The sequence below is a fragment of the Perognathus longimembris genome, chromosome 28 (genome assembly GCF_023159225.1).
Source record: "Perognathus longimembris pacificus isolate PPM17 chromosome 28, ASM2315922v1, whole genome shotgun sequence".
In the NCBI taxonomy this organism is placed as follows: domain Eukaryota; kingdom Metazoa; phylum Chordata; class Mammalia; order Rodentia; family Heteromyidae; genus Perognathus; species Perognathus longimembris.
In genome coordinates, this window is record NC_063188.1 from 2,298,306 (window position 1) to 2,312,678 (window position 14,373).

Below are 14,373 nucleotides of genomic sequence, written 5' to 3' on the forward strand. Positions count from 1 at the left end.
ACAATGCTTAGTGGAGTTCCTAAAGCTTTGAATTCTGCCCAGAATTTTGCTTTCTCTCAAATTATTTTCTTAAAAACACAGTTATAATCATGGTAGTTCTCTGGTAAATAAAGCATTTGACTTATTTTTTCTTATTTGTGGCTCCTTCATTGCAAATCATGTTAGATGTTGAATGTATACATTTTTAAATTGTATTTATCCTTAAGTAGTTGTATATAGAGCTTACCATTCAATGTGTAAGTCTATGAGTACAATGTATCTTGATCAATGCCATCTCTTCCATTGTTCTTCCCATCCTTGCCAACCCCAACAATCGTCTCATTTTTCCTAGTTTCATAGGATATACATTGAATATTACAACTGTATTCTATCCCTTCCTTACTCCATCCCTGTACCCCTCCTTCCCTTGATACCCCCACTCAAGTACCACTTTTCTGTTATTCATTTTGTTGAACTGTGAGTTAGGTTTTCTAAGAAATTATATCATTTGAATTCTCCCCTACAAATACCATAGTTTGTTTAGTACATTTGTGTATACATGCACACAATGCCATATGTGTTTACTTGTGTACTTACAAATTCGATCTAGGTTCTATATATGAGTGAATTCATATGATTGTGTGTATTTTGCCTCTCTGGGTCTAAGTTATTTCATTCAACCTATTTATTTCAGGTATATCCATTTCTTTGCATTCTCACTAATGGATGAGTATGATTTTCTGTCTGTGTGTTTATGTGTATCTGTATGTGTGTGTATATATATATATATATATATAATGGATGCACAAACACACAAACATATACCTATCACATTTTCTTGATACAAGAATAAATAAATGCTGAATGGATACATGGATGGATTATGTGAGATAGCGCTTATTATCTCTGTTTCTTTGTACTAGTATTGTGGCTTGAACTCAAGAAACTCTTGCTCACTTTTTATACTCATAGCTTTCACTCTGCTGCTTCACCCACACCTCCAGTCCACATTTGTGATAGCTCAGGAGGTAAAGTGCTAGCTGTGAGAAGGAAAGCTGGGAAAATGCAAATCCGTGACTTTAAATCACCGAAATGTCCAAAAAAGATCTTTATTACTGTAGTATTCATAGCTTTGTGAGGTCTGGCTTCAGCCTCATTTCCTATCACTTCTCTGAAGTCTTCTGCCCAGCGCTTCTTTATGCCTTTCCTCTGGATCACAAACTGTTATACTAGGCCAGCCTTGTGCATGCCTTTTTGTTCTAGCATATGTCATATTCTTTACAACACCTTTCTTTGCAACACCTTGCTTACCCTTTCATATTCTATGATGACCTCAACCATAATTCTTCCCCATTCTCTGTTCCATATCTACAGAAGAGCTTAATTTGGTTCAGATTGTGCATGCATACATGTGCACTATTCCTCCTAAAGTGTGTGCCCTTCAGCAAATGCATACTCATGTCTTGTTTTCAGTATGCCCAGCTAGCCACTAAATAGGTTAGAATTACATGATAAGTGTCCTTGAAGCATTACTCTCTTGGATATTAACAAAAACAGATGAAAGCTCAATTCTGAAACCAGCCTGCAATATCCCACCAGTATGACCTTTATTCTTAAGGCATAAATGATGTTTCATCAGTCAGAGAACTAGACACAAGAGAAGTGTACTTCATGGAGAAACCTGCTTCTTGTATTTCGTACTGAAAGACTCCATGAGCGTTTAATAAAGTGTGTTCCCTCCCTCCCTCCACTTGCATTATTATTTCCAAGATACTGCCTCTTATGAGTAATGTCAAGGGGAAATTACTTTATGTCTATCCAGCAGTCTTTGGAATGTGGAGAATAAGACCACAACAGATAGATTATAAAGGCAGGATCCAAAAGTACTGGTTTCTGGTAATGAACAGAATTGATTCATAATAACTTTATCTGCCTTTCCATCTAAGCACAGAACAGGGAGGAAAGAGCATGTGTGTGGGTGCAGGATACTTCATGGGCCAATTTATGCTGTGCTCGTTCATTGGTTCTTAGATGGCAATGCTTTCTGACCTCCTGTCTTCCTGTTTTCACCTCCCTTTATCCTTTAACTTTTCTATGATTTTTTAAACACCTTAAAGCATCTTCTGCAACAGAAAACATCCAGATGGTATTCAAGTTCATATAGACAACTACTGCTGTGTGTTAAGGAATTGCTGAATATATAAATGTTACCTTTCTCCTCCTAGAATGATAATCCCTGTGAGAACAGGGCATATGGCTCATGCGTGTCTGGATCTTTCTTCTTAGTATTTTCTTACAATTACCTTAGGCATAGAAAAAACAGTTACTCAATGATAATCATACATAATTAAAGCATCTCACGCACAAGTAAAAGATTTCCAAGGAGCGGAGGAGTTTTCACATGAATTGCAGATAGCTGATATAGCAAGAGCTTTGCATTTGCTCTCTCGTCCTCAAGTCTGTATGCCTGTGAGCAAATCACATTAAATGTGGATTCTTGTATCTGAAATAAGGAGGATAAGTATGCTTGAAATGTGTTCCTCACAGATCATCACGGGGAGCAAATCAAGTAAATAGCACCTTCAGTCTCAAGCAAGGTAGATCCACATATCATAAATGTTAGGGGCAGATCTGAAAGAGATTAGTGAATATGAATGCACTTGAGAAGATGTAACATGCTGGGAACATCTCATGCGTGATTAGCAATGGTCATTGTAATGATAGTAATTGCACATTGAAAGTTCTCTGTCTTAGAAACATGCATATCTGTAATTTCAATTTGACAATGAATATCTTCTGGAACAGCACTCATATCAACCCAAGAGAAGCACTGCTAGTGTAAATGTGACTCAAGTGGCAGAGCGCCAGCCTTGAGTGGAAAAAACAAAAAAGTATGAGGTTCAAGCCCTAGCACCTTCACAAAAATATGCAAAGCTACACTGTCAGGCAGCAATGGTTTTGCAGTATCTATCTGATAGGGAAATGGTAATGGTACACATAGGACTCTTTAGAAGCCTTCATTTGTTTATTGCCTCAATATGAAGTGAGACATATTTCTACCTGAAATCCTATTACACTACAATTTCTGATCCCAGTGAATTACTTGAGTCCTAAAAAGGTAAAGCAGTAGTGTTTGTCTAAGGGAAGAAGTTATTGGATGAATAACTAGCACTATAATTTGTAAAGATATTATCATCTTATTGGAACTTTAAGAGGGTGTCAGATAGTGGGTTCAACATAGCCAGAAGGTATAAATGTTACAAAGAAATAGCTATTCAGATCTATGTCCGCAGAAATCTGAACTTGACTATGTAAGTATCACTTCTATGCAATAGACTAATATCTATGCCAAGGAAAAGTGAATCCTGAACGATTTGAAAGAATTCATAAGGAAACATTAAAAACGATTATTTTGGCAGATTAATGCCAGGGTTAGTTTTAAGGTATGGCAAATCATCCCCTTTCCAGACTTTTTGTTGAGGAATCAATGCATAATCTCTCCTATTTGTTGCTTGTATTGACTTAAAAGTAAGAGTTCTTCAGATTTGGTCTTTGAGGTTTCTGGTGTGTTGCATTACCTTTATACTTTTGGTAGCTGACAGAGAGAGGTAGGGGGAAAGAGAGAGAGAGAGAGAGAGAGAGAGAGAGAGAGAGAGAGAGAGAGAGAGAGAGAGAGAGAGAGAGAGAGAGAGAGAAAGAGAATGAATGGTCTCCAACAGACATCTCTTTCAACAAAGCTATAACAGTAGTTTCTGTGAGGAGCAGAGTCATCTTTGTGTCTGTTCATTAACAAGGTAAAGATATTCATCCTACATATCTCTCCCTCTTCAGTTTAGTCTTTAAATTGGTTAACTCATATAATGGCCTGCTGAGAAGAATTCTTTCAGAATTAATTAAACTGTGATCAGAAGTGAATGAGTCAGAACCTGGTGCTTCCAGGCTTTCTGGAGGGTGGCTACACGAACTATATTTACTTTTTGAAAAATGGTGAGGTGCGAGTTATAATTGATTTAAAAGTATGATTGCTGAATGTTTCTTTCAAAGGCTGCCAGGTGCATTTAACCCTTTCTTTGTGTTCCTAGAGACTTAACTCGCAATAAAACAAATCAAGCAAAATTCCATCTTGTTCTTAGGGTAACTATTGATGATGAGTCAAAACTAACCCTCTTGTTCAATAACACTTCTTTTGGCTTTATTTTATTTTCTACTCTCCTTTCTTTTAGGCTAACAATACATGCCGAGTGTCCAATGCATTTGGAGGATTTTCCCATGGATGTGCATGCCTGCCCACTGAAGTTTGGAAGCTGTATGTGTCTTTTCCACTGTTTCATGATCTACCAAAAATAGCATATATAAATATCTGTAAATGTGATATATATATGTATATACATCCATCCATCCCAGTTTGTTTCCTAGAGGTTTCTAAAGCTGAATGCTTTAATCTCAGCTAGTATGGGAGTGAGTCAGGACAGTGAAGAGGAAACTTATCCTTTACTTGAGTTACTTTTGTGTCAGGTTAATTTCTCTCTCATCAAATTTCTCTGTCATTAGTCTGATAAAGATATAAAAAGACAAACTGATAGACTGTATAATATGAACTTGTTAAGGACATATCTCTTAGAGACAATAAGATTACCTCTTTGAACTGTCCGTCTTACATTCATCTTAACATACTTCTCTCTACTTCTTAACAGTATATAGTAGACAGAGACTCTACAGATGTGCTCATTTTTTATAGTATTTCTTTTCCCAGTTGCTGCAAATCTGAGATATGACAGTACATTTGTAATCAATTTCAAATGACTTAGAAAAAAGAGAATTGAACAGAATTGGAGAGTTTTTATGAATATAAGAATTTCAGGGTCTGGAAATATGGCTTAGTAGTACAGTGCTTACCTCATATACATGAAGCCCTAGGTTCGATTCCTCAGCACCACATATACAGAAAATGGCCAGAAGTGGCGCTGTGGCTCAAGTGGCAGAGTGCTAGCCTTGAGCAAAAAGAAGCCAGGGACAGTGCTCAGGCCCTGAGTCCAAGCCCCAGGACTGGCCAAAAAAAAAAAAAAAAAAAAGAATTTCAGCATAAGTTACATAGTGAGTCACTCATAAGAGTAATATATTAGGATCTTTGTTGATCTCACCTTTATAAAGGTCTAGGTTGTCATTTTGAAATAGAACATACATTTAAAAAGCTTCAAATAATTACATAAGACATTTATTTAATCATTAATTTGTCAAATATTTACAAACTGTCTCTACTGTTCAAGCTCCTGTGCCATTAGCTGGAGTAAAACAAATTCTATTGCATTTGAGGCACTTCTATTGTAGAGAAGAAAGCAGTGTTGAACGAGAAAATGAAAAACAATAATATAAATAATTATAAAGTGAGAAGTACACTGGGAAAAGAATAAAATATTGAGGAATCACTCATGCATGGACAGAGGATATGCATTGTCATTGGAATTGAAAAGAGACAGAGGATAGGCATGATAGGTGGATAGGTACATAACCATACCAAAATATAGTTACATAAGAAGAATGCATTTTTGTGTTGTAGCACAGTAGTGTGACCATAGCTAATACATCAAAGATCATTTCAACCAAAAATTGATATCTACAAAGAAAAAATAATTGAAAATGTCTTATGAAAAATATAATACCTAAATTTTATATTTCACAGATAATAACAAGCAAGAGGTAAGATTAGTTACCTGAATAGGTAAATAGATAATAGCATAGCTGAAGCACAGGAGACAAAATACAGAAAAGAGTAAGAAACAGGTAGAACATAGTGCAGGAGATTATCATGGGTAATTTGTCAGGAGAACAGGCTGTGAATGAAGCTAAAGCAGTTATTAGCTAGGTAAGGCCAGTCCTTTTTACACTAATGAAATTTATTAATCCACAGCCTCAAGAAAAACAAAAATCCAAAGCAAGTTAAATACAAAGCAAATAATGCTGTTTCTAAAATATATACGGAAATATTAAGGTCCAGCCTGGAAGAAGAATAAAGCCAGAAAATTTACAATCAAATCATATCCATTATCAGTTATCCACTGATTTTGAATAGTAATTCAGGCAAAGTCATATTGTGGTATACATACTGTTGGACTTAGATGAAAGGTGGAAGAGACATAAAAGGGTAGAGAGAGAGAGAAAGAGAGAGAGAGAAGATTACTTATACCATACACAAAAAATAAATTCCACATGCAAACACTAAAACAACAAAAGTTTTATAAGAAAACATAAAAATATCTTCACAGTCTTGGAAAAGGTAAAGATCTCTGGAACAGATTATAGAATATCACTAACCACAATGTTAAAAGACGATAATCTCTAGTATAATGTGTAAAACCTCCTACAAGTTTTAAGAACTAGTCAGAAAACATAACAGAAAATGGGCCAAAGTCTTAAAACTATAACTTATAAAATAGTTTCTTATCCCTGTGTGTGTTTATTTGTGTCCTTCTATCTCTCTTTTTCTCTTTCTCATGCAAACACATGCACTGACTGATTACAATAGTAAAAAATGCAAATTAACATACTAAAATGAAAAATATAGAAAATGCCATACATGACTGAGGCTGTATAGCAAATCTCTACTCATGAAGACTACAGTCTTGAGTATATATTCAAATATAAGTGTTTAGTATTTACCCAAACAGAAATAATGTGTATTGCAGAGCAAGCTGTCACAGACTTATAGTGAAGCTACCCAAATAGCAGGACGGATTAAAAATGTGACATGTTCCCACAAATTCAATACCACATTGGCAATAATACTCATCATCAACCTGAATGAGATTACACTTATGATGCTGAGCAAAAGTCACATATCTAAGTATATATAGACCGTGACTCAACTTCTATCGTATATGAAAGTAGGCAAAATTAGGCTGTGGTGTCTACTAATGTTTGTGCCAGAGCATTGGTCTTGAAATACCTCATATACTAAATTATAGAATTTATAAATAAGCTGTTGAAATTTGCAGGTACTTTTTTTCTTTTCTAAACTTCAAAAGAATGTACAACGGGGTAAAATATCACATGTATATCTAAGTGTCCATTATTTCTTGATCAGTGTCATCCCTTCCATCATTTTCCCCATTCTGTCTGTTCTTTACCCCTGGACTCATTTTACACTTCCCACTTCCTTTATCACATAGGCACATTGAGTATTCTAGCTATATTTGTCTTCTGTTACCTTTAATTTACCTCCTTCCACCCCCTGCCCCCTTTTTAAACTTGTTTTGGCTTCCTGACACTATATTCATTTTGTTAAACTTTCTGTAAATTGTTTGAAAGGCTTACTCCATGGAGATTCACTTCTGTAATACACAGGTCACAGTTCAAAATTAGAAGTGTAAACATTTTATTTTACTTCCCAAACCTGTTACTACTTGGAAGGCTAGTCTCAGGGTTTCAATGTGGCATATTGTATGGCTATAGTATATGCGTAAGCCTATAGTATACTGTGCATACAGACTTATTTATATAGTTCTTTCAAGGATGATTTATCATTAGAGTATACAGGGCCACCAGCACACACTTATTTTAAACAAAATCAACAGCTGAGATTGTCCCTATTTAAATCCTGTATTCTCTTCTTCTCTAATTTTTTTCTCTTTTTTTCCTCTTCTTCTCATACCTAAACATTTCCAAACTTTACACCCGTGTGCCAATTTTTCTGTTATTACTTTTCGCTTCAAATCATAAGATTCTTTCAAATTACTATCACCAAAATTTAATTCTTGTGGGGCTGGGGATACGGCCTAGTGGCATGAGTGCTTGCCTCGTATACATGAAGCCCTGGGTTCGATTCCCCAGCATCACATATACAGAAAATGGCCAAAGGGGGCGCTGTGGCTCAAGTGGCAGAGTGCTAGCCTTGAGCAAAAAGAAGCCAGGGACAGTGCTCAGGCCCTGAGTTCAAGGCCCAGGACTGGCCAAAATAATAATAATAATAATTCTTGTGGTGGAAATAAAATCCTTTTATTATTTTTGCCTATTTTGAAATTACTTTTCTCAGGACTTTCTGCTTAACAACATATCATAGAGTTCATTTCCCTTGGTATCATCTTATGTGATCATATGGGTGTAGCTATTGGGGTATTTTGATCTTCTACCATGACTAGCCTAAACATTTATTAGTTATTCCCTATGAGGGACACCATAGCATTTATGTTTCTTTGGGTCTGGATCACTTCACTTAATATGATTACTGAGTGAAATGAACTCCATGTTACAGAAAGAATAGTTATACCACTGTTGTAATTATCAACAATGCCATGTGAAACCGTACCTTTTGTAATTTTTTGGTTTTTTTCTTGTCTGTTTGTTTGATTGTTTGGTTTAGTTTAGTTTCTCTTGTATTCTCTTCCTGTGGTTGAAGCCCTGCTACCACTATATCTCATCTGAATACCCTGGATACTGTTTGTATGGGTATTAGAACTGGGGAAGTGAAAGGGAATATCAAAATTGAGAGACAAATGACAAAAAGACAAATCATTCCAAAACAATACTTACAAAACCATTTGTTGTAAATCAACTGCACAACTCTTGTGGGGGGGCAGGTAGTAGAGGGAAAGGGGGAGGGGGAAGTGAGGGAAAATGAACAAGAAATGTACTCACTGCCTTACATATGAATCTGTAACCCCTCTTTACCACACTTTGACAATAAAGAAAAAATTTTAATAAAACAAAACAAAAGAACATATTTTAAATATAGTACTCTGGGTATTGTATATACATTTACCTGAATTAGGGAAGGGAAGGGGAACATCAAAATGGAGAGACAAAAGATAAGGGATGAACCAATGCAGTAGCGATACTCACATGACAATATGTTGGGAATTAACTACAATTTGGGTTGTAGATTGGGAGATGGAAGATGAGAGAAAAATGAGGGAAAGGGTAATGAGTATGACCAGGAATGTACTCACTACCTTACATATGTAATTTTGACCCCTCTGTACATCACCCTGACAATAAAATTAAGTTATTAATAGAATATATAATATAAATAAATATAAACATTTATATAAATAAATATAAAATTCCCAATGTTGTTCCAGGAAGGAATTTATACATAAAAATCCTACTGAGAAATCCAGCCAAGAATTCAATGTATACCTTACAAAAGTAAGAAGAGTGACAGAAGGAGTAGGTAGGGGAAGGATGGGTAAGAATGTTCAAAGGGATGACATTGATCAAGAGACAACAGAAAAGACAAAAATTCAATAAATGTGAAGGATAAGGCAGGTGAATTTAAGGAAACACTGTCACAGAAGCTTAATTTAGTACATCAAGGAGAGAGTGATCTAAATTATTTTTGTGGACACTTAAAATTAACCTGAAAATCCCCAATGAGGAGTAATTCTGATGATGGTGTAAAGACATCTGAAAATTCACTTGTGTATAAAAATAATGAGGTGGTTTTCAAAAATTGTCACAACAAACTTTTTTGAAGCTCTGGAAAACAACCACAGAATCAAAATGATCTATGGCCTTCCATTCAAGGAAGGACATGAAGGAACACATGAAGGAACAATGAAATAACAGAAGCAAGAAAGAGAAGAGGGGGACAATGCAGTGAAGAATCCAGTGTATATCCTACAAAATTAGGATGAGTGAGGGAAGGGGTGGGTTTGAGAAGGATAGGTGAGAGTGTTGGAAAGAGTGACAGTGATCAACATGCACTCTTTGTAAACTGCTTTGTTAAATGGCCACTCCTTTGGACAACTACTTAAGGATTTTTTTTAATTCAACTTTTTTCTTTATTCTCGAAGTGTGGTACTGAGGGGTTACAGATTCATATGTAAGGCAGTGAGTACATTTCTTGTTCAACTTGTTACCTCCTCCCTCATTAAGGATATTTTTGTAATGAAAGAAAAGAAATAGGCAATGCAACAATAGTAATTTCAATGTTCAATTTTCTATAATGGATGCTAGAACTGGGTGGAAAATCAATAAAGAAATAGAAGATTTGATCAACTCTATGAATTAACTGGAGCTAACAGACACCCATATAGCACTCCACCCAGAATGAACATTATTCTCAAGGTCATATGGAACATTTTCTGTATGGACCATTTACTAGTCTTAACTGTGTTTGACTCTATCTGTTAAGTGTGAATGAACTAATCTGGTAAACGTGTAATCCTTTTCTGACAATGTAAGATCAAACAGGCTACTTTCTGGTGGACCCTACTGTAGCTGAATTGCATTTACTTCATATTTTCCTGAGGTTTATCATATACCAAGGCCCAGGTAAAGGAATCATTTGACAATACACCTAAAGGCAAGGACATATTTGTACCATTAGTGTATAATATCTATTCAATGAGCTTTTATTGGATGGATAGGTGGATGGGTGGATGGAACACTTTGGTTAAATACAGATACGAACCCAGATCTCTTTGGGGATTAGAAGTTGTATTTAAATTTCATTCAAGTTTGGTATCATGGGTAATCAACCTTCCCTCCTGAATTTTCTCTATCTTAGATGCCTATACAACAGCTGAAGTGCTTTACTCTTGGACTCTTGGAAAGAATAAGTCTGTGGAAGTGGCCCAGGATGGCTCTCGCCTGAATCAGTATGACCTGCTGGGTCATGTTGTTGGGACAGAGATAATCCGGTCCAGTACAGGTATTTATTTATTTTATTTATGAAACATTTATGTAACCTCTACTCCATGCCAACCACTGCTCTGAGTGTTTATAACTTATTAATCTTGAAAACATGGTAGTGACAAATTATTATAATGAGGAAATTGAGACATATAGAAGTACATTGATATGGTCCCATAACCCATCATAGTTCTGCAATTTCAGAAGCAAAATATCAACTCAGGAATTAGCTCCAAATCCCTCTTACCCAGTGAATAATGAGGAAGAAGGTCAAGAGCGGAAAAACAGAGGCCACACTGGTGGGACAGCTCAGCTTTGATCATAAAGGATTCATTGAGTAGTTCCTCCACAGTTGATGTAGCAAATTAAAGACCCCAGTAGACTCAAACATACAGCTAGGAGGTCTAGAGAACAGCCATGGAATTATTTTCCTAAATAGATCACCCACCTGAGAACAAACATTCTTTGGCAAACCTGCAGGATTTCTTAATGAGCAATTCTTGGATATTGAACAAATGGACTTAGAAACAAATGAACTAGCACAAATGGACTAGAAACTTGTTCTCTAGCCTTAACTTTTGTCTACTTGCTAAATACCAGTTCCAGGAGCCCAAGGAAAGAAATACCTTAAAATCTCAACTAAGTGCAATACAATAAAAATGGGTATCTACATGAAATGAAATAATTCACCACACGAACAATCCTTAGCACATTTGGTAAAATGGAATACATTCTAGGCTACATATATATATCATTTATGATTTTTTTCACTTTTTTTTGCTTTTGATGGAAAATTTTGTTTTAAGGCGTTACTTGTATTTGTGAATTCACAATTAGAAATGAAGTAGAACACTCCAATCTTTTGTTTCATTATTTGAATATAGGCTGTTATTTCAGAATATCACAACCTATTGTTCTGTCTTCCCTGTGGTCCTCCACTCCAGGACCAAAAGAGTGTATCAAAAAAATGGTAGTATTTGGAAGACCAAAAGGATTTAGACATCTGGAATTAAATGTAAAAGGCTCCCCTTGTCAAAGACCAGATGTGAGATAGAACATGACCCAAAATGGCAGTGTAATAACATAGCCAGCCAGGCCATTGCCAAGGGCTTGCCCTGTCTGCCACCCTGAGAGAGTATTCCTGCCTCAGTTCACTTGTGTCACTTTCACTGTTGAGATATGTCATTGGTTGTCCAAGCATCCCTAGACCCCACTACCTTTGGTTAAACCACAATTCCAGCTTTTCAAAGGTTAACTATGCATTCATAATAAGAAAATTAAAAGGACATGTAGAACGCATTATTGCAAATTCAAATACAGTCAACCCTCTGTATCTGAGTTCTGTATTTACAGATCCTACTATTGGGTAAAAATAGTAAGTTTTATCTGTTCTTACCATATAAGGACATTTTTGTCATTGTTTTTTAAACAATATAACATGAACATATTTATACAGCACTACATTATATAATGTATTGTAAGTAGTGTAGATATTATTTAAAGTATAGGCAAGATGTACATAGATTTTGTGCAAATATTGTACAATTTTCCCCATGGAACTTGAGCATGCCTGGGTTTTGTAACCATAAGAGTATTCTTTAATCCCATTTTCTAAAATGTTTTTGTTAGGATTTCACTCTATTAACTAATTGTTGTGCTGTTTCATAGGTTGTACGGTTTGGTATGTAAAAAATTCCCTTTGCATTTTCTGTAAGTATTTTTATATAAATGTGGCCATATTATCAATACAGTTTTATCTATTTTTTACTTAATTGTGTATTATAGACACATTTCCTGTGACTATATGTACATGATCCAAATGAAATATACACAAAATTTGGTAACAACAGATTACCAGTGACAATGAAGACATTCATTATTACCTGTTTTGGTTATTTTCAAGTAAAAGTAGAAAAATAATGGTCCTGTTTCCAAGGCCAGAACATTTTTGGCAATGACATTTCATGTACCGTCACTGAAAATTGTAGCATTTCATTGTGAAACTCAGCAGAATTTTTTTTCATATTTAATGGCTACATGTATATAGATTCTAATGTATTTAATCAATTACCTACCATATGGCATGTAAATTAATGCTATAAGCAGCACAGTAAAGTCTCTCCTTCTGATTTTTTAAAAATTATCTTTAAGTCTCTCCTTCTGATTTTTTAAAAATTATCTTTAAGTAGGTGTACAAAACAGTTGCCATTCAACAAAGCAGTTTATGAATACAGTGCATCTTAATCAATGTCACCCTTTTCAACGTTCTCACCAACCCCTCCCAATCCACCCCTTCTCTCACTTTTCTTAATTTTTTAGGATATGTATACAGTTTTTACATTTAACAAAGCAGTTTATGTATACAGTGCTTCTTGATGTGTGTCGTCCCTTCAACACATTGCCCTTTGATGTAGCCTTTCTGTACTATTTTATTCCTATGTAATTATCAACCTATGATACAGATGGAATATTGAGTTGCTCTTTCAGAATATTTATACATTTTATAAAATTAACACATGTTAACAAACGGTGAGTCTGTAAGATTGAACAAGGCACACACCCGTTAGCAGAGTATGAGCATGCCAGTTTCCTCTTCCCTTGGCAATACTGGTACTATGAATTGAATTACACTTCCAGGAAAGATATGTGCAATTCTTAATCCAAGTCCCTCAGAATGTGACCTTATCTGGACATATTATCCATATAAATACTGGTGAAGATGAGGTCATACGGAAGTAAGGTGGATCCCTAATTTAATATGACTGCTGTTCTTATAAAAAGGGAAAATTTGAGAGACAGATACAGTGAGAGAAAGGAGATACAGAGAGAGACAAACGCAGAGTCAGAGACAGATCAAGACAGAGAGACACAGAGACAGACACATAGTCAGAGAAGGATTCTCCTACATATGTTACATAGAGCCTATCCCTGTTGAAACCACAATTTCAGACTTCTGATAACTACATACCTGAGGTAATTATTTTCTATCTTAACCCATCCAATTATGTTGTTATGGCAGTACTTTGCTGTGCTACTTTGTTACTGCTAGCAAACCAGTGTATCAGAATATTGTAATTTTTTAACTTTCTGATGATAATGAAATTAATACATGTACATAGGGGTGAAATGAATAATTATCAGTTTTTGAGCATTTCATAGGTCATAAATTGCATTGTAATGATGTGTCAACTCATATAGATAAAGAAATCATGGACAAGACACATTACCTCAAGTGGTCTATTCTATAATTATAAAATTATGCTCTTATTTATTTTCCCTTTAAGGGTCAATTACATTCTCCCTATTCTGAAGGACATGAGTAAATAGCTCATCTCATTTACCCCTTACTTTTCCTCTGTCCACTACCCACATTTTAAGTCTTTGTAGCTCCATAACATACTTGCCTGCATTTCCTGTTCTGTCAATCCTTTTGCGTCCTATCCTCACCTCCAGCTTGATTCTGATATCTAAGGGCTAAAACTTTGTTTTACACTACCAAAACAGATTAAAATGTGCATTTTGTTGTTGTGAGAGCCAGAATAAAGGCTCTTCAAAGGTGTCCATATACTTAATCCCAAAACCTGTTGGTGTGTAAGGTTACATGGCAGAGGGGGATTGCAGTCATAGATGGAATCAGTTCCTTATCGGGTGATTTCAACTTAGAGTACTTAGCGCGGATTTTCCATGTAAGCCTGGTGTGATCATAAAGGGGAGGCAGGAAGATAAGAACCAGAGAGTAAATGATTAGAAGATAGTTTGCTGCTG

General features: G+C 35.5%; 1 protein-coding gene across 1 annotated transcript in view; it reads left to right on the top strand.

Annotated features, from left to right (window-relative positions):
* The window catches only part of Gabra3 (gamma-aminobutyric acid type A receptor subunit alpha3), a 91,389-nt gene that overhangs the window by 50,018 nt on the left and 26,998 nt on the right, over window positions 1-14,373 (top strand). The window contains exons 5-6 of the mRNA XM_048335984.1: window positions 4,203-4,285; window positions 10,484-10,627. Coding sequence (XP_048191941.1) covers window positions 4,203-4,285; window positions 10,484-10,627 — 227 coding nt within the window. The remainder of the gene's footprint in view (window positions 1-4,202; window positions 4,286-10,483; window positions 10,628-14,373) is intronic.